A 27,984-nucleotide genomic window follows, 5' to 3' on the forward strand; every position below is an offset into this window, starting at 1 on the left:
CATGCAGGAGACCTACCCAGACCTGGCCTTCAGGGGCCGCAAGGTGGTCCTGGAGAGACCTCCCAGAGGGCACGGCAGCACCAGGAGCAGCAGGAGCAGCAGGAGCAGCAGGTCCGGGAGAAACACCAAGCCTGCAGCTCCAGCTGATGGAGGAGCAGCAGGGGGGGCAGGGGGGGCCGGGGGGGCAGCTCCAGAGGAGCTCAGCGGTCCTCAGGCCATTTCTCTGCACATCACTCTGAGAGCCGGACTCACAGAGCAGAGCCTGAAACCTGAAGACCTCCAGCCCACATCAGAGCATGGTAACACACACACACACACACACACACACACACACACACACACACACACACACACACGCGCAGTCTTGTATTTCTATCCTTGTGGGGACCGTCCATTGACTTCCATTCATGTCTAGCCCCTAACCCTGACCCAGACCCTAACCCTAACCCACACCACAACAAAGCCTAACCCTAAAGAAATGTTTTTGCACTTTTACTTTTTTCAGTAACAACAACATGGTCAAGAAAACACTGTTTCTCCTACTTAGGACCGGAAAAAGGTCCCCACAAGGCACGTCGTTCCACGTTTTGCTATCCTTGTGGGGACATTTGGCCCCAACAAGGATAGAAATACAAGAACACACACACACACACACACACACACACACACACACACACACACACACACACACACACACACACACACACACACACACACACACCACACACACACACACACACACACACACACCCTCTGTTGTTGAAGCTCTCCGTCATGAAGACTCAGGAAGCCACGCATGCAGAGGAGGAACATGCAAACTGCACAGAGGAGCTGCAGACGGCTGGCGGTTCCTCGGTGCTTCTGGAGGAAGAGCTTTACCTCTGATTTCCAGGTTTTCTCAGGGTTGTTTTATCAGACTGTCTGGTTTTCTCTGTTTTTTCAGCGTCGTTCATAAACACTCAGGTCTATAAATGGAATAAATGGTAATAAAATGGAACGCATCAAAACTGAGTGTGTCTCATCCTCCTTTTAGTAATATATAATATTTGAGGCTGATTCAAATTAATTCAAACAGTTAAATGTAAGTCGGTTCAGTGAACGGATCTATTGATCTGTGTAGACCTGGACATAGACCTGGACCTGGACCTGGACCTGGACCTGGACTGTGTTCACAATAGTCCAGTTTGTAATCAGTATTGATGAATCCGTCACACTTCAGGTCTGACAGAAACCCTAAAAAAGGAACACAAGCTTCAAAACGATCAGTTTTATTGATTCCAACAGAAAAAAAACATTTCAAACATTCTTCAGTTAAAATTGAGAAAAATGAAGAACTCCGTGAGTCTCCTTCAGATCCCCCCAGGTTCAGAGCTCTGCTCAGATTGGGAGTGTGTGTGTGTGTGTGTGTGTGTGTGTGTGTGCGCATGTCAGAAGATTGCAGCAGCCAGGATCTGCTCTCGGTTCTCTTCGTACTTGAGCATCATGTCCTGATGGTCGCCGTCCGCAGGAATCACCTGAGAGAGGACAGGCACAGAGGTCAAAGGTCACATCCACCAGCATCTTGGGGACCGCAGGTATCACTGGGAAGCTGTTCATTTGCCATGACTGCTGTGTGTGTGCACGCACACAGCAAGGGGGGGTCAGCCCCACCTCCCACCCTCAAAGGGCGCTACGCATTTGAAATTCGAACCGAGCTTCAAGGCCCACGTCTGAGAGGAGGTGATGAACTGTGATTGGTCAGGATCTCACAGAAACTGTCCAGTCCCGCAGTTCCTACTTTCCTCCAGCAGAGTTCTCGCCCGACGTCTGAGGAGGGAGGAGGGGAATGTGCAGGTCCCACAGCCGGCAAAGGAAGGGTCGGCCCTCAGACCCAGGGCCTAACCAGAGAGGCATCCAGGATCCAGGCCCCACCAAGGACCACCAGAACAGGCCAGAGGAGCACCGCCTCTCCTCTCACAAACTGTTCTTTGAGAGTTCCACAGGCGAAGCAACCAGCTCCTTCAGCCTGAAGCGGGATCTCCGGCCTCCAGCCATAAGCACATGGCAGACTGACCGACCAAGCCAAGGCCCAGTCAGCCCCAGCGTCTGACTGCCACCGGGCCCCGGATCCACTCCTCCAGCCCACGACAAGGACACGGTGGAAGAACCACGGCAGGAACGGGTCTTCAACCCTTCAAAACCTCCACCTTCTACCACTGCACAGCAACAGGCAACGTTAGCAGGGACCTGCTAACAGGAGACAAAGAGCAGCCACCTGGCTAGCACCAAGCAGCTGGCTAACACCGAGCAGCTGGCTAGCACCGAGCAGCTGGCTAACACCGAGCAGCTGGCTAGCACCGAGCAGCTGGCTAACACCGAGCAGCTGGCGAGCACCGAGCAGCTGGCTAACACCGAGCAGCTGGCTAACACCGAGCAGCTGGCTAGCACCGAGCAGCTGGCTAACACCGAGCAGCTGGCTAGCACCGAGCAGCTGGCTAACACCGAGCAGCTGGCTAGCACCGAGCAGCTGGCTAGCACCGAGCAGCTGACTAACATTGAGCTAGCACCGAGCAGCTGGCTAGCACCGAGCAGCTGGCTAACACCGAGCAGCTGGCTAGCACCGAGCAGCTGGCTAGCACCGAGCAGCTGGCTAACATTGAGCTAGCACCGAGCAGCTGGCTAGCACCGAGCAGCTGGCTAACATTGAGCTAGCACCGAGCAGCTGGCTAGCACCGAGCAGCTGGCTAGCACCGAGCAGCTGGCTAGCACCGAGCAGCTGGCTAGCACCGAGCAGCTGGCTAGCACCGAGCGACTCTTCCTCCAAAGACCATGGAACGTGGGAACTATCTGGGCTTTAGCATAAACAGGTTTTTCTAAGAACTGTTTGCTTTTATTATGTGTGGATTTAATTGAGATTGTTTTCTGGTTTTGATGAACTGAGGATAAGTTAACAGTCTGTAGGCTGATGATCACTTCGCTTCACCCAACACCGGGTTAGCAAGTTAATCTTGGTACTGAATTGTAAAGCTTCAGCCTCCAGCATCACACCAAAACATCACCTGGTTAATCCAACATCTTCCACCTGGTCTGACGTGATGGACCACCCAGATCATGTAGACTCTTTTTGAATTGGCTTTTACAAAGTGGATTTGAGAGAAGAACACAGGCCTCAACTATCTCTCAAGCCCTCCTTTGTTACCGAGCACATGTGCCAAGCACATCCCTCTGATCCGCCATTTTAACTGTAGTCTTTGGCTGGCCGCCATTTTGATCTGTAGCTCCATACCCCAGTCCTCCATCTAGCGTCACAAACCGTCCCTCTCCCTCACACACACGCACGCACGCACGCACGCACGCACGCACGCACACACACACACACACACACACACACACATTCATATAAACACGAGTTGTATAGACACCTAGATAGATTGTGTGTTTGGTTTTGCTTGATTGTTAGTCACGGTCGAGTTCGAGTTGGGTGGTTATCCTGAAATAAGAGGATTTCACTCCTCCCCCTGACTGTGCCCCCACCGTGTGTGTGTGTGTGTGTGTGTGTGTGTGTGTTCTCGTATTTCTATCCTTGTCGGGGCCAAATGTCCCCACAAGGATAGCAAAACGTGGAACGACGTGCCTTGTGGGGACCTTTTTCCGGTCCTAAGTAGGAGAAACAGTGTTTTCTTGACCATGTTGTTGTTACTGAAAAAAGTAAAAGTGCAAAAACATTTCTTTAGGGTTAGGCTTTGTTGTGGTGTGGGTTAGGGTTAGGGTAAGGGTCAGGGTTAGGGGCTAGACATGAATGGGAGTCAATGGACGGTCCCCACAAGGATAGAAATACGAGACTGTGTGTGTGTGTGTGTGTGTGTGTGTGTGTGAGAGAGAGAGAGAGAGAGAGAGAGAGAGAGAGAGAGAGAGAGAGAGAGAGAGAGTGGGTGTGGACAGATAAGTTCAAGTGCATACCGGGAAGCAGGCTCATAAACATCCTGTTCTGAGGAGGGCTCCTCAGAGCGACTTTTTAGACCACTGAAACTCCGAACAAAGGATGAATTTGGGGTGAACAAACTTAAACACTATGTTTTTGGGCTTCTGAGACCTATATGCCATGACTGAAAAATAGCATATGTCCCCTTGAAATTGAAATCACAACTGTCATGCCCTGTGCCCCTGTGGCCATGTGGGGGCGCCCTGTGCTTGCCCTGCCCCACCAGTTTCTGTCTGATCCTCTTGTTCACCTGCCTCGTTATCACCTAATGTGTGACACCTGTGTTCCCCTCTATTTAAGTGCTGCTCCCCTTGTGTGTCTTGTGGGCTCCTTGTGGGTCTGTCCACGTGTTCTGTTGTGTGTCCATGCCCTGCATCAGGTCAGCTCAGTCCTGAGTTTCTGAGTTCTCCTAGGTGTGGTCATGGCCCTCTACCTGAGTGGGGGGGGTGGTGGTGGTGGGGGGGGTGTTTGCTCTTGGGTTCTTGGGCCCTGGGCTCTCGGCTTGTCGGGCTTGTCGGTCTTGGCTCCCTGGGAACCGTAGCCTTCCTCTATCCTCTACCCCCTTCTGAACCAGTGTGTGGACGTCTGAATGGTGGGGCTGGGGTCTGGGCTCTGGGATGGCTGCCGGTTGAGTGCCTCTCTGGCCTATTTCTGGTCTTCTCAGGGGTCAGAGGTCATATTTGCATGATCACTGTCACATTTGAACTTGATCACACTCATCTTTAACCACTCTTCATATTCTGCATGTGGAAGAAAACATTCCTTTAATAAATCTGGATTCATCTTGGTGAACGTTCTGAATTTAATTCACAACACTGAGTTTCCGGACTGAGTGTCTGCACTGAGACTTTAGAACCTCAGATGACGAGTGAAGTGGACTGGACGGTTGGATTCTCTCGTTAAAGGCTCTGGTGCTGTGGAGTGAAGCTCACCAAGACGGGAGCCGGCAGCGAGAACGAGGTCCGTCTGACCAGCCAGTCCTCGTACAGCTCGTGGATGGCCTGCAGGTACTCCTTGATACAAACACACACACACACACACACACACACACACACACACACACACACACACACACACACACACACACACACACAGTGCTGACGGGGTTAGGGTTAGGGTTAGCAGAGCACAGGACGAAGAGCTGCTTCCTCACCAGTGTAATGCCCTTCTCCTCCGTCTCTCGGCAGCGCTGCTTCAGCCGCCGGTGGCACGTCTCAGGATCCGTCTGCAGGTAGACTGAGAGAACAGGGAGGAACGTGGAGCAGTTCCACCAGAACACGCTCCACAGCGCACAGAGACGGGGACAGTGTGTGTCCTCTCACCAGTCAGATCCACAGGAATGGACATGTTGGCGGTGATCCAGTGGAACCACTCACTGAGCACGGCAAAGTCCACCTCGGGCATCTTCCCACTGCAGGAACATTCCAGAGCACAGACTGATCCAGAACTGATCCAGAGACTGATCAATAAAGACTCGCTGATGGAAACTGGCTCATATCCAGCCCTGGGCCATGTTCTGATCCGGGTTTACCCCAAACCCTCAGTCCTCAGGACCCAGAACCAAAACAGAACATCTGAAGCCTGAGGCTCGGGGTCTCAGCCGGTCCTGATTCTGGAGCTGATTGATCAGTGGACAGATAGAAGGACTCATCAGTGATTCCGTACCTTCTGAAGAGGTTCTCCTCAAAGATGTACTTGGCGCTGAAGATGGACCTCTCCATCATCCTGACTGCAGCCTCCTGCAGCAGAGTGGAACATCGATCAGCTGATCAGCTGATCACATCAATGAAAACTGTCTGAAAGAACAGCAGCACAACAAAGAGCAGAAGAAAGAGGGCGACTGGAAAACCAGGACTCTGAAACCAGAACACTCAACCAGGACTCTAAAATCAGGACTGTAAAACCCGAACACTAAAACTAGAACTCGAAAATCAGGACTCTTCAGTGACTTCAATGATTCAAACACAGAAACTCTGATGGATCAGGACTGTGGTTCTGGTGGCTCAGAACTGGTTCTGGTGGATCAGGACTGTGGTTCTGGTGGGTCACTTACTGTGGTGGACGTGTGTCGGTCCAGCATGGTGAGCTGGATGTAGCTCTGCAGCGTCAGGCCCCAGCGTTCAGGATCCTGGTACATCAGAGCCTGCAGGGACAAAGTAGTCAGAGAGGACCTGGGACCACAGCTTGACCACGTGTGTGAGCAGCTGTTCCCATCTGAGTGAGACAGACCCAGAAAAACAACCTGAACCTGGCTGTTGGAACATTACCAGAGGATTGTGTCCTCGGACGTTCCTCCACTTGGAGACCGGCTCTGTGAGGACCTGCAACCAACCAGAGCAGAGGGTCAGTCCACCATCCGGTCCAAACAAAACCCCACCCTGCAGTCTGTTGTTTATCCAGGCCTCAGGAGTCCAGGTCCACCAGCCGTGACCTCCAGGTGAAGGAGTGTTGGACTGAAGGAGCAATTCCACTTTTATTTTGAAAAAACAGTCAAAGGAGGCGGGGCCGTTTTGAAACCAGAGGACACGAGCTGTAGAGAATCAGGAGGACAGGTCCCGGAGACAACATGGTGTCTCTGGGACATTATTTGAGAACAAGAGTCAGAACGTGATCTACCTCGATGTCGCTGGTTCTGCTGAAGTACTCCAGACACGTGGTCTTCCCACTGGCAATGTTCCCCTCCACAATGATCTGAGAGCAGGCACACAGAGACCAGGTCAGCAGAGATCAGGTCTACAGAGACCAGGTCTACAGAGACCAGGTCAGCACACACAGAGACCAGGTTAGCAGAGACCAGGTCTGAAGAGACGAGGTCAGCAGAGACCAGAAACATCATCGATGCCTTCCGTGCCCACTCATATCCACCGCTCGGAGCCGCTTACCACAACGTCATCTGTTTACTTCCGCTCTACAAACAGGAACTAAAGCGCCACACACCACACTGCAGCAGTGTCCCCCAATGGACGGAGGACGCCATCAAACAACTCTAAGGCTCCTTAGCCTGCACTGACTGGGATATTTTTTATGGGAATCTGGATGACAGGGTCTCCGCCATCACAGACTACATCAAATTTTGCATCAGTTCCACAATTCCAACCAAAACAATAAAGACCTATCCCAACTCCAAACCATGGATTACTCCACAGTTGAAAGAGCCTGTGGGAAAAACATAAATCCTTCAGACACAAGGACTGGACCAGCCTTAATGTAATAAACAGTCCAAAAAAATGAGGTGTTTAAAGCCAAACTGGACTACAAGAACAAACTGGAAATAGAATTCAGCCATATGAACACCAAGCAAGCCTTTCAGAATGTGAAAACCCTGACTGGATGCAAACCCAAACCCACATGCACAGCCAGTGACCAAAAAATATTCACCCAGGACTTAAACACCTTCTACACCCATTTTGATAAACAGGACTTTTCATCAGAGTGTCAGGACTTGCTGAGAGCTCTCCCACCACCAGACTCTGAAGAACCGGCCCTCTTCACAGTGGAGGAGGCACAGTGGCTAGCTGAGCTGCTGCAAGGCGAGCAAGGCCCCAGGGCCTGATGGCATTCCAGCCAGGGTGGTCAAAAGCCATGGAGCTCGCTCCCATCCTACACTCACTCTTCTGCCAATCATTCCGGACTGCCACAATACCCACACTATGGAAAACTGCAACCATAATTCCAATACCAAAAAAACCCAGACCCACAGAACTCAACCACTACCTGCCCGTAGCCCTCACATCCATAATAATGAAGTGCCTGGAGAAATTACTGCTGAATATCATCCTTCCACTTGTCACCCCACACCTGGACCCCCTCCAATTTGCCTACAAGGCTAAGAGAGGCACAGAGGATGCTGTGGCCTGCCTGCTGCACCTCCTCCTCCAGCACCTGGATTCTCCAGGCAACTTCGCCAGGATCCTCTTCGTGGACTTCAGTTCCGCCTTCAACGGAAGCACCTATTGATCCGGAAGCTACATCATCTAAACATCCCCCCTCAGCTGATCCATCTCATCTACAACTTCCTCACAGACAGACTGCAAGCAGTAAGGGTGGGCTCAGCCACATCCTCTGTACTCACCATCAACACCGGGGTTCCACAGGGATGTGTATTGAGCCCTTTCCTGTATGTACTTTACACCAACGACTGCCGCAGCATCTCACCCACCACAACATACCTAAAATACTCAGACAACACAGCCATCCATGCACTTCTCTCTGACAGTCAATCTACTTTGGACTACCACAACACAGTCACCCACTTCACCAAGCTACGCACAGACAGTTATCTGGAGATTAATGTCAACAAAACTAAGGAACTATGGTTGAACCCCCCTCACCCCAGGATCCCATTACCATAAACACACAAACAGTTGAGTCAGTCGACACTTTCAAATATCTAGGAATAACTCTGGACAATACACTGACCTTCGATCAGCACACCACGGACATTCAAAAAAGAAGCCAACAAAGACTGTCAGCCATCCGCAAACTTAAAGGATTACAAGTAGCACCCCACCTCCTGTTGTTACTCTATAAAAGTATCATCCAACCCATCCTCCTGTTCTGCTCCACATGTTTCTACACCATGCTCTCTGTCACTAACTGGGCCAAATCTACACGCATCACAAACACAGCTGCTAAAATCATCGGCCTCCCCACACCCAACCTTACAGAGCTAAATAACAGATCCATCACCCGAACGGCAAACACAATAGTCCAGGACATCACACACCCATTACACCGCTACTTCATCCCACTACCCTCAGGGTGCAGGTACAGAACATTAAAATTCAGGAGGGCTCGCCTTGGGAAAAGCCTGATTCCCGCAGCTATAGCCGCCCTAAACACCAGGCCCCGCTGACAGGCTGACCAGTTCACCAACCGTTGTTTGTTGTCATCAATGTCCCCATACTGCTATGTCTGCTCCCACTGTAGTTGTTCTTGTCTGTGATGTATAATGTGTGTTGTTGTATGTCTCAGTCGGTGAAGACAAATTTCCCCACTAGGACGAATAAATTAAATCTGAATCTGAATCTGTAGAGACCAGGTCAGCAGAGACCAGGTCTACAGAGACCAGGTCTACAGAGACCACGTCTACAGAGACCAGGTCAGCAGAGACCACGTCTGCAGACACAGCTTCACATTCAGACACCTGAGGCCTGGACACTGACCTGGATTAACAGACCCTGGATGTCTCAGTTCCCTGGACTATGAAGCAGGTTCTGAACCCGGTACTTCAGCCCAGACTCCTCCAGTCCTGATGAGCATTCACATAAAAGAGGCGGAGCTTACAGCTTCCAACCAATCACAACCTGCTTCACTTTAGATCTAACATTCAGTTCAGTTGATGATTCCACTCCTAGTACAGGCCTCAGGTCTGTATGCACACACACACACACACACTAACACACACACACACACACTAACACACACACACACTAACACACACACACACACACACACACACACACACACACACTAACACACACACACACACACTAACACACACACACACACACACACACACACACACACACACACTAACACACACACACACACACACACACACACACACACACACACACACACACACACACAGACTCACCACTGGTTTCTTGTTGTCTCCGTCCGGCTGCAGCTTTCCTTGGAGGGCAGAAGACATAGTGAGACAGGAGTCGTCCAGTCCCTCAGCTGTGGCTACAGGTCAGCAGGCTACAGCCAGGAGACACAGAGACGTAACAGGACCCGCAGACAGGGGTGGAAAGTCATGAATTACATTTTCTCACGTTACTGTAATTGAGTACTTTTTATGAGTAATTTGTCATTTTATAAGTAGCTTTTGAAATATGTAATTTTTACTTTTACTCAATTACATTTTGACCCAAGTATTTTACTTCACTACATTTGAGCCCCCTCACGTTACTGAGTACAATTATGATAATGAAAAAACGACGCGCCCTTCCTCTTGTCTCATTTATAATCTGGATCGACACGTGGAAAGGTGGCTGTTCTGCAGACTGGAGACGTTATTTGCACCGGCAGCCACTAGGGGCAGTGCTGGCGCCGCTCACGGCTGCTGAGCACCGCTCCGTGTCGGAGAGTAAAAGGCACATGGAGAAGTCCGACATCAGAGACAGGTTGGAGCTGTCAGGTGTGGGTTGTGTCAGTGTTAGTGAGCGTCCAGAGAATGTCAGTCGCCCTGGTGCAGTGGATGTTGTCCCTCTTGTTTGTGGCGAGGTTGCTTAAGCTAACTCTATGGCAGCTATGTGTGATTAGCAATGATAATGATTGATAGAAGCTAACGTCGACATTAAAGGGCAATTCCCACTAGTTCAGGTTGATCTCTATAAGTGGTCAGTGTGTTCATGCTGTGTCAGGCCTTGTTTATCACTCTGGAAATTATCTATACATACATGTGGTCTGGAAATATGGATAAGTGTGGTGAGTTGATAATGATTATTGTCTTTCTGTTTATTCTTAGAAAACCACACAATACACCTGTACACTGCCTGTTGAGTATCATTAAAGCTCGTGTCCGGAGTTTCCGTTCGTTTCCAATGTATGTATCATTTTTCAACAGAGCTTAAATGTGTCAGTCTGGTTCGATACTTTACTATAATATTAGCATAAAGCAATATAAAAATTTATTTATGAGCCCCGCCTTCGTCTCATAGACCCCCATGTTATCCGAAAAAGCGCCGGTCAGTGTCAGCCAATAGATTTCGAGCTTGCGCATTCTCACGCTGTCAATCAAACGTGTGCACGCAGCCACAGAGCACGGCCGCTCGCCCAGGCAGAGGTGAGTTAGCAACGCAGCAGCCGCCACACTTACCTCGGATATATCCACTGTCTGCTGAACATCCACCGTAAACAGCTAAACATGGAGGATGCTGTAGGACTCAGAGGCTCTCATTTTCACCCAACGGATAATAGTGTGCACAATTAAAGGGGCGTGGCTTGGTCGCTCCTGAAAGCAGAGGGAGGGCGGAACCTCCAAACACTGGATTAAAAAAAACCCCTCTCTCTTTCAAAACTCCGGACACGAGCTTTAAAGCTCCATAAATGAACATATCCTCTTAGTGTCTGTCTTTGGAGTAAGTCTTGGGGGAACTTAAGAGCGTTCTAACCGACGTGCACTCTGCGATTGCAAATGAAAAGACAGTCACTGTATTGAGCCTCCAGTACAGTGGATGTTGCAGTCAATTTGGACATCATGGAGGAGAAAGGGTCGGAAGAAGCTACAACTTCTGGAGAGGAAAACCTCAAAAACCCTCGACCAAACTTAGAAGACCTATCCGCGTTCGCGTAACTAAGTAACTTTTACTCAAATTACATTTTAAACGATGTACTTTTGTACTTTCACTCGAGTAAATTTTCAGATGGGTACTTTTACTTTTACTTTGAGTAGGATTTAAGCAAAGTGAAGATACTTTTACTCAATTACAATTTTTTTGTAGTTTTTCCACCTCTGCCTGCAGAGACAGACACCACCACACCCGCAGACACAGAGACATTATAACTATCATGTTCTCCAGTGATTAATCAAAACAGCTCTAATGACAATACACACAGCTGCTTATGCTGAAGTCCTGCTGTGTTGGGAATGTTACACTAACAGTGCTGTTTCTCCTTTCGGACCCCGTTTCCATCAGACGCAGGTTGTTTTTTTATCGCCATCCTCCAGCAGAACTCTGCTTTCAGTCATCTGACTCGACATGTTTCTGTCTGCTGCTTTATAACATGAATATAATAAAAGAAGTGAATACGATGTGTTAATACAGTGCAGCTGGACTCCAGCAGACTGGTCAAACACCCTGATCACTAACAGCTGAAGATATCAGGCTTCAGTCCAGCCATGCACCACCATAACTCAACTTTAACTCTATTTGAAAGAATTAAACTGAAAGTGCGGACTCCTCAGTCAGCATGTTAACTTAAAGCAACACTAAGGAACTTTCAGTTTTCGTTGATTTTGGCGGCGCCAGTGGACAAAAGCGGTAGTGTTTTGCCTGAAGGAATACTACAGTTCCCATGAGGCCTAGCGTGTGGCGTCGTAAAATGCTGCTCCCGGTGGCGTGCTGTCGGACTGAACTCGCCTACATTTGTTTCCAGTGGCTGTGTGAAGGACGGATAGCGACGAGGTCATGAATCTAATGGTGGCTAAACAATGTTATATCGTGATGTGACTCATGCCGTAAAGCAGTCCGCACATTTGGAGTGTTTTAGTGTGCAGGGTTCCTACCACCCTCCTCACAGCTGCTCAGTCCAAGTGAAGCAACACTGACGCCCTCAGGCCGTGACAGAGGGTCATTCGACTAGTTGTAAGTCGATGTATCATCACAAAAGATATTAAAATGCTCTATTAAAGGTGTAATACAGGATTTTCTATTTGCTTTGACTTCCGGGTGGATCATCTAAATAACTGGTGGGCCTGTTTGTCAATCATTCTGACGAGCTGCTTTCGTCAAGCCGTTGTGTGCTCGCTCCCAATCACATTCTACGTATTGCGCATGCGCATTCAGAGTGTTTTTGCAGCCGGTGAGCTTCGGTTTCAGCTAGTAGCTACTTACCGATGGCGAGTCTGACATAATGAAACTGTAATTGTTTTGGAAAATAAGCTTTATGAGCGAGGCCGATCGCAGAAACTGTAAACAGAGCCGTGCACGCCTGGAGAAGAGGAGGACGCGCTCGCATGCTTCCAGCATTATAGGCGTTTCCTGGGAGAAGCAGGAGAGCCGGCCGGATGGTCTGGCGCATGCGCGTTTTTCAAAAAGTAACAGGCCGTTTGGCTTCATCTTTTCAAGAAAATCCTGTATTACACCTTTAAGGTTGAAAAGTTCCTTAGTGTCGCTTTAACACAACAAGAACCAAAGTTCAGATGTGGAAGAGGGCTGCAACTATTACTCGAGTAATTCGAGTATCTCGAGTACAAAAAACGATCGAGACAAATTCTTATACTGCTTCGTTTAATCAACCTCACATGGCGATGAGATGTGCACACGCACGAGAGAGAGAGTGAGAGAGATGGTGTGTGTGTGTGTGTGTGTGTGTGTGTGTGTGTGTGTGTGTGTGTGTGTGATTAACAGACATATCTAAGCGATGTGGGATATCAGACTTCTGTCTGGAGAGATAAGAAGTTCTGCCTACTAAACTGAAAGTATCCATTCATTCGGGCGCCGCCCCCATGATTCAGAACCAGAAAAAATTGCTTAATAAACTCCAATACAAAATGATGTTATACTGTGCTTCATTTTCTATAAATAATCTGAAATAAAGAGAAGATAAAAAAGTCTGGAGCAACGGAAAAGCTTCTCGAGGATGCGTGGATCAGTGTGCATGCGTGGTGTGCATGCGTGAGCCCAAAATGTACTCGATTACTCGAAGAAATAATCAACAGAATACTCGATTAAAAAAATACTCGATAGCTGCAGCTCTAGTCATTTTTATGCAGGTTATGTCTCGCAATGTGCCCTGAACACATCACATAGATTATAATCAACAATAAAAAAACTGAATATAAAGCAGATTAACGAGCAGGGAGGAGCAGGGATGGGGGACAGGCGTCCCGCAGGGCAGCACTGACCTGTGCGATGGATCCTCTCACTGATGAGCCTCATCCAGCGAGCTGAGAGCAGCTTGGGGGGGCAGGGGGGCAGGGGGGGCGGAGCCTCAAAGTTGGGAGGGTGAAACTATGGTTCCATGAATCTTGGATGACCGCCAGAAGCGGTGCTTTATGCACTGTAATGTTCCCTTCGCGCATGAGTAGTTCAAGTATGTATACCAACAATGTCACTCGATGTCGACAATGTCGACAAACAGCTGGTCAGATGTCCGCACATCTGCCGTCGCCGCCATGTAGCTCAGAGCCCTGATGGGGCACAAGAGTTCCGGCCGGTGACCCGAGCCGCTCGACAGGGGGTCTTATCGGTCAAGTTGAATAGCCTGGTTGGACTGAGACCACAGGCTGAGAGCACAGCCTGCCCTCTCCGGATGCCACCTGAGGCACGTCGGGTGAACTGACAGAGCCTGCGGCTCCCCCAGCACGCTTCACAGTGGCAACGGCCAGTAGGAACGACATCTCCGCCGACACAAGCTCTCAAGTTATCAGTATTGATGAATCCGTCACACTTCAGGTCTGACAGAAACCCTAAAACAGGATCAGGAGCTTCAAAACGATCAATTTTATTGATTCCAACAGAGAAAAAAAACATTCGAAACATTCTTCAGTTAAAACTGAGAAAAATGAAGAACTCTATGAGTCTCCTTCAGGTCCCCCCAGGTTCAGAGCTCTGCTCAGTGTGTGTGTGTGTGTTTGTGTGTGTGTGTGTGTGTGTGTGTGTGTGTGTGTGTGTGTGTGTGTGTGTGTGTGATCAGAGCTTTGCAGCAGCCAGGATCTGCTCTCGGTTCTCTTCGTACTTGAGCTCCATGTTCTGACGATTGCCGTCCGCAGGAATCACCTGAGAGAGGACAGGCACAGAGGTCAAAGGTCACATCCACCAGCCTGTCCACATCACACACACAGATGAAATGAAGACTATACTGCCCCGGACACCAGGTTACCAGGTGTTAGTGTGTGTGTGTGTGTGTGTGTGTGTGTGTGTGGGGGGGGGGGGGGGGGGGGGGAGTGATTGGATAGGTATGTATGTGAGGAGAGAGTGCGGTGCCCTGTGGTAGGGGGCCTTGGTCTGGGCCGGCTGTGGGAGGGCCTTGGGGGATTGTGATACCCTGGATTTTGGGGTACGTGGCTGGAGCACTGGAGGAGCGCTGGCCTGGGGCGGGTAGTTGCCCCGGGGGGGCCAGTTCTCCTGGGTATGGTCATGTCCTTCTGCCGGAGTGGGGGTGGGTGGGGGGGGGGTTGGCTCTTGTGCTCTTAGGCCCTGGGCTGTCGCCTTGTCAGTCTAGGCTCCCTGGGAGCCAGGTCCTTCCTCTGCCCCCTTCTGGACCAGTGCGTGGACGTCTACCTGGGAGGGGCTGGGGTCTGGCCTCTGGGATGGCTGCCGTTTTCTCAGCCCTGAGGGCCACTCCGACCTGCTTCTTCTCAGGGGTCAGAGGTGATGTTTGTATGATCACTGTTACATTTTCCATGATCACACTCATCTTTAATTACTCTTCATATTCTGTGTGTGGAAGAAGACATTCTTCTTGATCAATTTGGATTTATTTCACTAAACCTTCTGAATTCAATTCATAACACTGAGTTTCCGGATTGAGTGTTTCAACTGAGATGAAAGAACCTTTCCTGAGTGTTCCACTGAGACTTTAGAACCTCAGATGAAGAGTGAAGAACTGGACGGTTTGATTCTCTCGTTAAAGGCTCTGGCGCTGTGGAGTGAAGCTCACCAGGACGGGAGCCGGCAGCGGGAACGAGGTCCGTCTGACCAGCCAGTCCTCGTACAGCTCGTGGATGGCCTGCAGGTACTCCTGGACACACACACACACACACACACACACACACACACATCCACACACACACACACACACAGCTGACGGGGTTAGGGTTAGGGTTAGCAGAGCACAGGACGAAGAGCTGCTTCCTCACCAGTGGAATGACCTTCTCCTCCTCTCTGCAGCGCTGCTTCAGCCGCCGGTGGCACGTCTCAGGATCCGTCTGCAGGTAGACTGAGAGAACAGGGAGGAACGTGGAGCAGTTCCACCAGAACACGCTCCACAGCGCACAGAGACGGGGACAGTGTGTGTCCTCTCACCAATCAGATCCACAGGAATGGACACGTTGGTGGTGATCCAGTCGAACCACTCACTGAGCACGGCAAAGTCCACCTCGGGCATCTTCCCACTGCAGGAACATTCCAGAGACTGATCAGAACCTGATCCAGAACTGATCAATGAAGACTCGCTGATGGGACTCAGATCCAGTTCTGGGTCATGTTCTGATCTGGGTTTACCTCAAACACCCGGTCCACAGGACCCAGAACCAAATCAGAACATCTGAGCTCATCTGGGCTGAGGCTCGGGGCCTCAGCCGGTCCTGATTCTGGAGCTAATTGATCAGTGGACGGATAGAAGGACTGATCAGTGATTCCGTACCTTCTGAAGAGGTTCTCCACAAAGATGTACTTGGCGCTGAAGATGGACCTCTCCATCATCCTGACTGCAGCCTCCTGCAGCAGAGTGGAACATCGATCAGCTGATCAGCTGATCACATCAATGAAAACTATCTGAGAGAACAGCAGCACAACAAAGAGCAGAAGAAAGAGGGCGACTGGAAAACCAGGACTCTGAAACCAGAACACTAAACCAAAACTCTGAACCCAGGACTCTGAAACCAGAACACTAAACCAGGACTGTAAAACCCTAACACTAAAACAAGAACTCGAAAACCAGAACTCCTCAGTGACTTCCATGCATCCTTCCATTTTCCACTGCCTATCCGGGACCGGGTCGTGGGGGCAGAAGTCTCAGCAGGGATGCCGAGACTTCCCTGTCCCCAGACACTTCCTCCAGCTCCTCTGGGAGGACCCCAAGGTGTTCCCAGGCCAGCTGAGAGACTTAGGTCCAATCCCATTTCTCTTTCTACCCCTCCCCCTTAGCCCTACCCCTTTCAAACGGAGTGCTAAGGGGTAGGGCCGAAAGTAAACCCCTCCGAATTGGAACACCCCTTTGACAATCGCGTAGGTCATCAGTAGTCGCCGCTGCCGATGACGTAGGCAGATGCGACAACTGTTTGCCGACGAAGAATGTTTTTCTTACATTTTAAAACTTTATTAATTGAGAAAATACTTAAATTTATTAACTTTTTTCGTTGCGGACCCCGCCATCTTGCCGATCTTGCAAGGCTTTCTGGGAAATCTGTCATACCCTTCCGTTTGGAGTGTGCCTCAGGAGAATCTCCGTTTGGAGGGGTGTATAGCCCACTTCCCCCTACCCCTCCGTCATAATGACAATTGGGACACCCTACCCCTCCACGTGAACTCACAAAATGGAGGGGTAGGGCCAAGGGGGAGGGCTAAGGGGTGAAATGGGATTCAGCCATAGTCTCTCCAGCGTGTCCTGGGTCTTCCCCGGGGTCTCCTCCCGGTGGGACATGCCCGGAACACCTCCCCAGGGAGGTGTCCAGGAGGCATCCTGAACAGATACCCGAGCCACCTCAGCTGGCTCCTCTCGATGTGGAGGAGTAGCAGCTCTACTCCGAGCTCCTCCCTGGTGACTGAGCTCCTCACCCTATCCCTAAGGACACCCTATCCCCAAGGGTCCCTGGACTATCCCTACGGAGGAAGCTCATTTCAGCCGCTTGTATCCAGGATCTTGTCCTTTCGGTCATGACCCAAAACTCAGGACCATAGATGAGAGTGGGAATGTAGATTGACTGGTAAACCGAGAGCTTCGCCTTTCAGCTCAGCTCCTTCTTCACCACAACGGACCGATACAACGACTGCATCACTGCAGATGCTGCACCGATCCGCCTGTCAATCTCACGCTCCATCCGTCCCCCACTCGTGAACAAGACCCCAAGATACTTGAACTCCTCCACCTGGGCTAGGGTCTCTCCACCAACTTCGAGGGGGCAAGCCACCTTCCTCCGGTCAAGGACCATGGCCCCAGATTTGGAGGTGCTGATTCTCTTTCCTGTCGCTTCACATTCGGCTGCAAACCGCCCCAGTGCATGCTGCAGGTCCGGGTTCGATGAAGCCAACAGGACAACATCATCTGCAAAAAGCAGAGATGAAATCCTGCGGTCCCCGTACCGGACCCCCTCCGGCCCCTGGCTGCACCTAGAAATTCTGCTCATTAAGATTACGAACAGAACCGATGACAAAGTTCAGCCCTTCCGGAGTCCCATATGCACCAGGAACAGGTCCGACTTCCTGCCGGCAATGCGGACCAGACTCCTACTCCGCTCATATAGAGACTGGATGGCCCTTAACAAGGAGCCCTGGACTCCATATTCCCGAAGCACCCCCCACAAGACACCACGAGGGACGCGGTCGAATGCCTTCTTCAAGTCCACAAAACCCATATGAACTGGTTGGGTGAACTCCCACAAACCCTCGAGCACCCTACGGAGGATAAAGAGCTGATCCAGTGTTCCATGACCAGGATGAAAACTGCATTGTTCCTCCTGGATCCAAGGTTTGACTATCGGTCGGATCCTCCTCTCCAGTACCCTGGCATAGACTTTCCCAGGGAGGCTGAGGAGTGTGATCCCCCTATAGTTGGAGCACACCCTCTGGTCCCCCTTTTTTAAATGGGGAACCACCACCCCAGTCTGCCAATCCAGAGGCACTGTCCCCGACCACCATGCGATGTTGCAGAGACGTGTCAACCAAGACAGTCCCTGCATATCAAGAGACTTAAGGTACTCGGGGCGAATCTCATTCACCTCCAGTGCCTTGCCACCAAGGAGCTTACCAACCACCTCAGTGACTTCAGCTTGGGTGATGGATGAGTCCACCTCTGAGACCTCAGTCCACCTGTGAGACCTCAGCCTCTGCTTCCTCCACGGAAGACGTAGCAACAGGATTGAGGAGGTCCTCAAACTATTCCTTCCAGCGTCCTATAATATCCCCAGTTGAGGTCAGCAGTTCCCCACCTCCACTGGAAACAGTGTTAGTGGAGACCTGCTTTCCCCTTCTGAGGCGCTGGACGGTTTGCCAGAATTTCTTAAAGGCCGACCGGTAGTTCTCCTCCATGGCCTCCCTGAACTCCTCCCAGACCCGAGTTTTTGCCTCCACAACCGCTCAGGCTGCAGTTCGCTTGGCCTGCCGGTACCTGTCAGCTGCTTCTAGAGTCCCACAAGCCAACAAGGCTCAATAGGACTCCTTCAGCTTGACGGCAGCCCTTACTTCCGCTGTCCACCTACAGGTTCGAGGGTTGCCGCCACGACAGCACCAGAGACCTTCCGACCACAGCTCCGAGCAGCTGCTTCGACAATGGAGGTAGAGAACATGGTCCATTCGGACTCAATGTCCGAAATGAGAGATACTCTCCTGGAGGTGGGAGTTGAAAACTCTGTTGACAGAGGGTTCAACCATACATTCCCAGCAGACCCTCACAATACGTTTGGGTCTGCCAAGTCTACGGTTCCCTTGGCGGGTGGTGGGTCCGCCGGAGAGTTGGCTGGAGGGTTGGTCCACTGGGCAAAGGCCCGGCCACCAGGCGCTTGCTTGCAACCCCCAACCCCAGGCCTGGCTCCAGGGTGGGGCTCCGGCTGCACCATACCGGGCGACGTCACGGATCTAGATTGTAACCTTATCATAGGAGCTGTTGACCTGCCCTTAGTCTGGCCCATCAGTGACTTCAACCATTGAAACACAGAAAGTCTGGTGAATCAGGACTGCAGTTCTGGTGGGTCACTTACTGTGGTGGACGTGTGTCGGTCCAGCATGGTGAGCTGGACGTAGGTCTGCAGCGTCAGGCCCCAGCGTTCAGGATCCTGGTACATCAGAGCCTGCAGGGACAAAGAGTCCTCAGAGACGACCTGGAACCACAGCTTGACCACGTGTGTGAGCAGCTGTTCCCATCAGAGTGAGGCAGACCCAGAAAAACAACCTGAACCTGGCTGAAGGAGGACAAAACGCTACATAGTCCCTGACCAGTCCATGACAGGGGAACAACCCGGGTTCTGAAGGGTCCCGCGGTCCCTGCTGCAGCAGGTGTGTGTGGTGGAACATTACCAGAGGATTGTGTCCTCGGACGTTCCTCCACTTGGAGACCGGCTCTGTGAGGACCTGCAACCAACCAGAGCAGAGGGTCAGTCCACCATCCGGTCCAAACAAAACCCCACCCCGCAGTCTGTTGTTTATCCAGGCCTCAGGAGTCCAGGTCCACCAGCCGTGACCTCCAGGTGAAGGAGTGTTGGACTGAAGGAGCAGTTCCACTTTTATTTTGGAAAAACAGTCAAAGGAGGCGGGGCCGTTTTGAAACCAGAGGACACGAGCTGTAGAGAATCAGGAGGACAGGTCCCGGAGACAACATGGTGTCTCTGGGACATGATTTGAGAACAAGAGTCAGAATGTGATCTACCTCGATGTCGCTGGTTCTGCTGAAGTACTCCAGACACGTGGTCTTCCCACTGGCAATGTTCCCCTCCACAAAGATCTGAGAGCAGGCACACAGAGACCAGGTCAGCAGAGATCAGGTCTGGCACACACAGAGACCAGGTTAGCAGAGACCAGGTCTACAGAGACCAGGTCTACAGAGACCAGGTCTGCAGACACAGCTTCACACTCAGACACCTGAGGCCTGGACACTGACCTGGATTAACAGACCCTGGATGTCTCAGTTCCCTGGACTATGAAGCAGGTTCTGAACCCAGTACTTCAGCCCAGACTCCTCCAGTCCTGATGAGCGTTCACATTAAAGAGGCGGAGCTTACAGCTTCCAACCAATCACAACCTGCTTCACTTTAGATCTCACATTCAGTTCAGTTGATGATTCCACTCCTAGTACAGGCCTCAGGTCTGTATGCACACACACACAGACACAGACACAGACACACACACACACACACACACAGACAGACACACACACACACACAGACTCACCACTGGTTTCTTGTGGTCTCCGTCCCGCTGCAGCTTTCCTTGGAGGGCAGAAGACATAGTGAGACAAGAGTCGTCCAGTCCCTCAGCTGTGGCTACAGGTCAGCAGGCTACAGCCAGGAGACACAGAGACGTAACAGGACCCGCAGAGACAGACACCACCACACCCGCAGACACAGAGACATTATAACAATTATGTTCTTCAGTAATTAATCAACACGGCTCTAATGACACAACACACAGCTGCTTATGAATGTTAACCTTCCCACTAACAGTGTTCTTTCTCCTTTCGGACCCAAACTCTGCTTTCAGTCATCTGACTTGACGTGTTTCTGTCTGCTGCTTTATAACATGAGTATCATAAAAGAAGTGAATTGGCAGACATATCCAAGCAATGCGGGATATCAGACTGCTGTCTGGAGAGATAAGAAGGTCTGCCTACTAAACTGAAAGTATCTAATTGTTCAGGCGCCGCCCCCGCGATTTACAACCAGAAAAAATTGCTTAACAACCTGTAATACTATGATATTATACTGACAATATATGTGCTTCATTTTTTATCAATAATCTGTAATGAAAGAGCAGATAAAAAGTCTGGAGAAACGGAAAAGCTTCTCGAGGATGCTTGGATCAGTGGACATGTATGGAACGAACACCGCGTGAGCCCAAAATGTACTCGATTACTCAAAGAAATAATCAATAGAATACTCGATTCCAAAATACTCGATAGTTGCAGCTCCGCCCAGCGCCGCCACCATGGCGGATGGTTCCCCGACCCAGCGGCGCAGCCGCCAGGCCCGGTCGGGCTCCGCGGGCGAGCGACCGGACCCACGCGCCAGCCGCCCCTCGCCGTCCGACCGTCTTCAATTGGGTCAGCTGACCGACCTGAAGACGGTAGACGAGCTGACTTTATGATAACACTGGCGATGGATGAAAAAAATATAGCCGAAATGAGCGATTTTGCAGAGATGATGTCCCGCGCTGAAACTCCCTTGCCGTGGCCCCCGCTAAATCGGTTGGATCTAAATAACTTTTGAAGGACTCCGAGCTGCACGATGTTTGTCTGAGTGAGTATATGAGCATGACACACCTAGAAATAAGGTCCAGGTGTCAAAAAACCGGAGTTGCCCTTTAACTTGATCTAATGAGACAACCTGGATTCCATAGGTGCATTCAATTCTAATTGGGCATCAATCGAAACAGCTGATCCACTGATTGATTGAGATAACCCGGACCCAGTGGGTGTCAGCGTTTACTTAACCCCAGGCTCCTACCATGTGGAACCGGCTCCCAGTTCTGCTCCTTTCACTCGTTTCAAGGTAATTCCATTCTAGTACTACGTGTCACTGATGATTGTTCCTCCTGTAGCCTCTGTTCTCTCTGTTTATCCATGAATTGTATGTAGATACAAGAAACTGTCTGTCCTATCTCCTTCTCGTTCTGTCCCCTCACCCCAACCGGAATAGCAGAAAGCCTCCTCCTCTGAGCCTGGTTCTGCAGGGTTCTCCTCCTCTGAGCCTGGTTCTGCAGGGTTCTCCTCCTCTGAGCCTGGTTCTGCAGGGTTCTGCTCCTCTGAGCCTGGTTCTGCAGGGTTCTGCTCCTCTGAGCCTGGTTCTGCAGGGTTCTCCTCCTCTGAGCCTGGTTCTGCAGGGTTCTGCTCCTCTGAGCCTGGTTCTGCAGGGTTCTCCTCCTCTGAGCCTGGTTCTGCAGGGTTCTCCTCCTCTCAGCCTGGTTCTGCAGGGTTCTCCTCCTCTGAGCCTGGTTCTGCAGGGTTCTGCTCCTCTGAGCCTGGTTCTGCAGGGTTCTCCTCCTCTGAGCCTGGTTCTGCAGGGTTCTCCTCCTCTGAGCCTGGTTCTGCAGGGTTCTGCTCCTCTGAGCCTGGTTCTGCAGGGTTCTCCTCCTCTGAGCCTGGTTCTGCAGGGTTCTCCTCCTCTCAGCCTGGTTCTGCAGGGTTCTCCTCCTCTGAGCCTGGTTCTGCAGGGTTCTCCTCCTCTGAGCCTGGTTCTGCAGGGTTCTCCTCCTCTCAGCCTGGTTCTGCAGGGTTCTCCTCCTCTGAGCCTGGTTCTGCAGGGTTCTCCTCCTCTCAGCCTGGTTCTGCAGGGTTCTCCTCCTCTGAGCCTGGTTCTGCAGGGTTCTCCTCCTCTGAGCCTGGTTCTGCAGGGTTCTCCTCCTCTGAGCCTGGTTCTGCAGGGTTCTTCCTGTTTAAAGGGAGTTTGTCCTTCCCACAGTCGCTGATGCTTGCTCATGTAGATCTGTTGGGTTTCTCTGTATCAGTGTCTAGAAGTGACTGTGTTGTAATTGGCCCTTTGTAAATAAAGCTGAACTGAATTGAATTGAATAAAAAACAACAACAACAAAAAGCAGATTAAAGAGCAGGGAGGAGGAATGAGGAGCAGGGAGGAGGAGCGGGGACGGGGGACAGCACTGACCTGCGCGGCGGATCCCCGCAGTGCTAAGCCTCTTCCATCCGGAGCAGCGAGCGGAGAGCAGCGGGAGGAGGAGCGGGGAGAGGCGGGGGCGAGCCGAGGCCCACATCTCACTCCCTGGTTCACTCTGTCTCACTCTCTGGCTCACTCCCACACACACACACGCACACTGTCACATAGAACACACTCTGACGCACTCACACTACACACACTGACACAGCAGTGAGGATGCAGGTGGGAGAGGAGCAGGAAGAGGAAAAAATTCGTGGTGCTGCTCACTGCCGCCACCTGCTGGTCTGGAGGGTGAACTACACCCTCACCTCCACCGCCACCCTGTTGACTGTCTACAGAAATCTATGTCAGTGTCTAAGTATTTCTGTTATTATCATTCATTTTGTCAACAAAAAATACACGAATAAATCCTTGATATGCTCCACAATTAAGTTATTTCAAATTTAAATTTAAAATGATTTGATTCACACATTGAAACATATTTAAATGTACAAAGTAAATTTTAGCACAGACGCGATGCTAAAATTTGTTCACGATCTACATTTTGTTCAATGAGAGTCAGTCTGAAAAGCATAAAAACAAATCACCTTTATATGTAATAAAGATCTGTTTGGAGGTTTAGAGGTAGCCAGGATGAAGCTGAGTGTCTTCTCTGCAGCACTGCTGTCTCATCCTGATTATACCACAGTCCTGAAAAGATGCTTCGACCTGAAAAGTGATGTTTATCTCACTGATAAGAGCTCCTGATGGTTCGAAGCTCCAAATTAAAACAAAGAAAGAAAAAAACATTGAAAGGGAACACATGGGCTGATCTCTGATTATCAGGGGAGTTTCTCCTCTTTATGTTCAAAAACCAGAAAAAAAATGTGATCAGTTTAGTTAATTTGGTTTGACTCAGACAAAAGAACAGTATAAATAAATAAATAAATAAATAAATAAATAAATAAATAAATAAATAAATAAATAAATAAATAAATAAAATACTTTCCATTTGTTCTACATCTGCTGTTGCTATTTCACTGGTGGCTTAAGGTTGATCAGGTTCATTTTTCTATTTTGTAACATATTAATCTGAAGATGTTATAAATAATATACTTTCTGCACCCTGCAAGTCAGTCCTGCAGCATGCGAAGAACGAGTTCAGATTTATAAACGCAGTCTGCAGGATGGAAAGTGCAGTTTCAGAAGGCCGGAAGCAGCCTGCGCTGTGCCTGCTGGAGCCCAGCAGGGGGCAGCAGAGCCGCGGTGTGCAGCAGCCGGGGGTAGAAGCAGAGGCAGAGGCAGAAGCAGCGCGTGGCTCAGCAGCAGCAGCAGCATGGAGGCGGGCGTGCGGGACTCCAAGCTTCAGCTGGTCGTCAGCCACATCCGGGCCTTTCCGGACTTCCCCAAGAAAGGCATCGTGTTCAGGTAGGAGCCGCCAGCCTGACACAGAAGAAGAAGAAGGACCCGTCGGCCCGCAGCACGAGGCGGCAGCACAGACACCTCTGTCCCCTCAGGACAGCAGCCTGCAGGAGGACGCGGTCCTGGTCCTGACATTCACCCCTCAGGGCCACGGAGCACGTGCGGATCATTGTTTATATCCAGACATTCATAGCAGCATGGAGCATCAGGGGTTCTCTGCAGAGCAGGGTCCTGGTCCTGGTCCTGGTCCTGGTCCTGGCCCTGGTCCTGGTCCTGGTCCTCTGGAGGGATCCAGTCAGACTGACAGGAAACAGCTTCAGCTCCAGCGTGCAGGTCCCGTGAGGGTTAAAGAGCCGCCTGGTTCTGCTGCTTATCTCCAAGGCTTTTATTAGTGATAAGACTCAGTGAAGAATGAGGGGACAGTTCAGCCCCCCCCCCCCCCCCCCCCCCCCCCCCAGGCTCCCTCCACACTGGAAATCCTTCTGAATGAAATCACAATCTGATCACCAGGCCTGTTTCCTTCAGTGCAGCTGATTCCAGTAATCTGAGTGTAAAGCTGTGAAGCAGAACGTGCTTCCAGAGTTCCAGGGTCATCAGATCGTCTCCCACTGAACATTGAGACAAAAGTCTTATGTAACGTGAGGAACTTTACTCTGTGACGTCTCTGCTGTGGTTGATCGGTCTCACCGTCTGGACTCGGGTTCGCCCTTCATGCCTGTTCCGTGTTTACTGATCTCCAGACGAAGCAGAGAGAGGAACGCCAGGGTCCCTGTGCAGCACGGTGGAGGTACCATCATGCAGTGGAGCTGCTCCGGCGCCTCTGAAACCCGACTTAAACCAACTGCTGACCTTTCCAGGAGAGCAGTAGTCGCATTTCATTCATCCCAGAGGGAGTGCTGCTCCTCTGTGTAATATATCACCAGACAGAAACACTCCACTACACTCCGCCTGTTTCACCAAGTCCACAGGGGGACTCGCTTGGGGACTCGCTTGGGGACTCGCTTGGGGACATGGGTGGAGTCTGATGTGCTCCTGCTTGGTTGGAACAAAAACCAGCAGCCACACCGGCCCTTTCTGGCCCAGTTTGGAGACCCCTGCTGTAGAGGCTGAATTCTGCTTTCCACATGGATGAGAAGTACCGCTAGCTTAATGCTAACTTGTATGGGAAAACCCATTGACATGCTAACAGTTAGCACAACAGTCGCAGAACTTGTTGGAACAAATTAAAGTGAGAAACATTCCACTGGCTAAATACAAAACACAAACGCTGATGATTTCAGCACGAGCAGGCTGATAGTTCCCTCACTCAGGAAAAGACGAGCAAATGGGGAATGTTCTACACTGCATGAACATTCACCCATTCACACACCAGTGGAGGCGGCTGCCATGCCAGGCGCTCAGTCCGTCCGCTGGGAGCAGTTTGGGGTTCAGTGTCTTGCCCAAGGACACTTCAGCATATGGACGGGGAAGATAGAGAATCGAACCAACAACCTCCTGATTGTAAGACGACTGCTCTGCCACGCCAAACGGTACTGAAAACTGCCTTCAGCCTGCAGAACGTGAACAGGAAGTGGGAGACCGGTACAGTCCAGGCACTACACAGCTCTGTTTGGACAGTTCAGAATCCTCACACCGATATTTTCTCTTTCACTGCAAAAGAATGTCGGCTGTTAGTATCAGCTATCGGCCTCCTTGGCTACTGAGAATCAGTATCAGCCTGAGAAAACCACATCGGTCTGTCTGTAGTTTAAACATTGAAACTCAGTTTAGATCCAGGTCAGAAATCAGGAACCACATGGAGGGTCTAGAAGTGAGCTTTGTGTTTTAATGGTTCTTATTCTCGATGTGCAGTGACTTGAAAAGTCTCTGTCTCCGTCTCAGAGACATCTGTCCCCTCCTGAAGGACGCGGCTGCTCTCTCTGCAGTGATCGATCTGTTTGAAGATCATGTGAGGATCAACTACCAGCAGGTTGATCTGATCGTTGGTAAGAAGCAGCTTGTTTCAGTCTCTGTCCTCATTTTCAGCACCGTCACATGGCGGATTTACACTAACCCGTCCTTCACCAACCCGTCCTTCACTAACCTGTCCTTCACTAACCCGTCCTTCACTAACCCGTCTCCTGTCCCCGTGCGGCGCCGCAGGTCTGGACGCCCGCGGCTTCCTGTTCGGCCCCCTGCTGGCCCAGCGGCTGGGCGTGGGCTTCGTGCTGGTGAGGAAGAAAGGCAAGCTGCCCGGAGCCACGGTGGCTGTGACCTATGACCTGGAGTACGGGACGGTAAGGAACCCCCACAGCTCTGGAGAGTCCTCATCTGCTCGCAGAAACCTGGACCAGGACCAGGACCAGGACCAGGACCAGGACCTCAGCATACAGCAAATAGAAGAGATGTGGCAGAACACGTAGAGAACATATCAGCTGAACCGGTGGAACTGGACACGCAGCGTCAGTCAGTGGTTGAGGATGGAATAAAGGTTTTATAAGATCACTACTGGAACAGCTTTGATTAACGGGATTCTGAGGGACTGTGTTACAATGGAGAGAGAGCCCTCTAGTGGTCATAGAGCGCAACTGCAACAGAAAAAGATCACAAATCTGACTTAACATGACTACACACACACACACACACACACACACACACACACACACGTACTAACTGAAACAGGTTTTTATTGCACTGATTAGTTTGCTCGGTACATGTTGAACATCTCCATCTGTTCCATGAATGTCCTCCATCACCCAGTGTTCTGTTCCCGGCTGACGTTCTGCTGCGTCGCTCTTCAGGCGGAGGCAGAGATCCAGGAAGACGCCGTGGCTCCGGGTCAGAAGGTTCTGCTGATCGACGACCTGCTGGCCACAGGAGGTCAGAACTCTGAGCCTCCTCGTGTCTTCCGGGACGGTCCTGTCCCGTGAGGCTCTCTGACGGTTCCGTCCCGGTTCTGCCGTGTCCCGCAGGAACGCTGTACGCCGCCTGCCAGCTGATGAGGAAGCAGCAGGCGGAGGTTCTGGGCTGCCTGGTGGTCATCGAGCTCAAAGAGCTGCAGGGCGTGGACAAGCTGAAGCCGCAGAGGGTCTTCTCCCTGGTCCAGTACTGAGGAACCCCCAGAGCCCCCCGTCCTCTGACGACAGCCGGAAGCCTGGACTTAAACCAACAGCTTCAACCTCAGCTGGCTGCAGACGTTCTCCTGGAGAACTCCAGAACGTTTCTCCTTCTCGTATCCAGAACATGAGAGGATTTAAACTTCCTGCAGCCGGGTGTCTGGGTTCCTCTGAGAACCTCTTCATGATTCTGATCTGTTCTCCTTACTGAGAGCATGGAGGGTTCTGGGTATCGGGGTGATCCAGGATCTTGGAGACCACTTTACTCTGTGGTCTGTCTCAGAACAGAGTTTGATGTGAAAAGTTCTGGTGATTCCACTGAAAGCTCCCCGTTAAGAAGCAGCCGGGGTTTGAGGGGCCGGTGATGGTTCTGTCTGGTTCTGGTTCTGAGAGGAACACTCCGCTGTGTGATCAACATAATTCCATTTAAACCTCTTTAAAGTTCTCATGGCTTCTTGTCGACCGTCTGAAGCTGATTCCATAGAACTAAAATTATGTTTAATGTATTCTAACCATGTTAGGTTCATTTTTTATTATTTTTAATACAGAATGTGTAACTGATTTGAAACTAATGAGATTAAACGGTTCTAAGCCTC

At 50.8% G+C, this 27,984-nt stretch overlaps 3 protein-coding genes across 13 annotated transcripts; 1 reads left to right on the plus strand and 2 right to left on the minus strand.

The window, feature by feature from the left end:
- Positions 1-1,258: 1,258 nt before the first annotated feature.
- On the minus strand, positions 1,259-13,580 carry LOC115399626 (thymidine kinase 2, mitochondrial-like). 6 transcript variants are annotated; one of them, XM_030107136.1, is made up of 10 exons: positions 13,539-13,580; positions 9,561-9,667; positions 6,578-6,652; positions 6,229-6,282; positions 6,015-6,104; positions 5,627-5,700; positions 5,284-5,372; positions 5,115-5,197; positions 4,894-4,962; positions 1,259-1,514 (listed from the first exon to the last, which is right to left on the minus strand). In XM_030107136.1, exons 2-10 carry the CDS (start codon positions 9,615-9,617, stop codon positions 1,428-1,430), a joined length of 678 nt encoding a protein of 225 aa, XP_029962996.1. In that variant the 5' UTR covers positions 9,618-9,667; positions 13,539-13,580; the 3' UTR covers positions 1,259-1,427. The 6 variants fall into 6 exon arrangements, with proteins under 6 accessions (XP_029962996.1, XP_029962994.1, XP_029962999.1 ...); XM_030107134.1 differs by having other exon boundaries at positions 4,894-4,974; XM_030107139.1 differs by having other exon boundaries at positions 4,894-4,974; positions 9,561-9,598; positions 13,539-13,549.
- Positions 13,581-14,113: 533 nt separating this feature from the next.
- On the minus strand, positions 14,114-23,109 carry LOC115399623 (thymidine kinase 2, mitochondrial-like). Of its 6 annotated transcripts, none has more exons than XR_003932696.1 (11): positions 22,884-23,109; positions 20,458-20,495; positions 19,937-20,011; positions 19,588-19,641; positions 19,272-19,361; positions 16,001-16,074; positions 15,661-15,749; positions 15,495-15,574; positions 15,296-15,438; positions 14,300-14,412; positions 14,114-14,267 (listed from the first exon to the last, which is right to left on the minus strand). XR_003932696.1 is itself a non-coding variant. In XM_030107128.1 (11 exons), the coding sequence occupies exons 1-10, from the start codon at positions 22,987-22,989 to the stop codon at positions 14,326-14,328; spliced, it is 774 nt and encodes a 257-aa protein (XP_029962988.1). In that variant the 5' UTR covers positions 22,990-23,109; the 3' UTR covers positions 14,114-14,267; positions 14,298-14,325. The 6 variants fall into 6 exon arrangements, 5 of the variants coding, with proteins under 5 accessions (XP_029962988.1, XP_029962986.1, XP_029962989.1 ...); XM_030107128.1 differs by having other exon boundaries at positions 14,298-14,412; positions 15,296-15,376; XM_030107126.1 differs by having other exon boundaries at positions 14,114-14,412; positions 15,296-15,376.
- A 1,058-nt stretch (positions 23,110-24,167) lies between these two features.
- On the plus strand, positions 24,168-27,976 carry aprt (adenine phosphoribosyltransferase). The gene is made up of 5 exons (XM_030107153.1): positions 24,168-24,299; positions 26,175-26,278; positions 26,436-26,569; positions 27,074-27,152; positions 27,245-27,976. Exons 1-5 carry the CDS (start codon positions 24,208-24,210, stop codon positions 27,382-27,384), a joined length of 549 nt encoding a protein of 182 aa, XP_029963013.1. The 5' UTR covers positions 24,168-24,207; the 3' UTR covers positions 27,385-27,976.
- The last annotated feature ends 8 nt before the right edge of the window (positions 27,977-27,984 follow it).

Source organism: Salarias fasciatus, chromosome 13 (assembly GCF_902148845.1).
Source record: "Salarias fasciatus chromosome 13, fSalaFa1.1, whole genome shotgun sequence".
Taxonomy (NCBI): Eukaryota; Metazoa; Chordata; class Actinopteri; order Blenniiformes; family Blenniidae; genus Salarias; species Salarias fasciatus.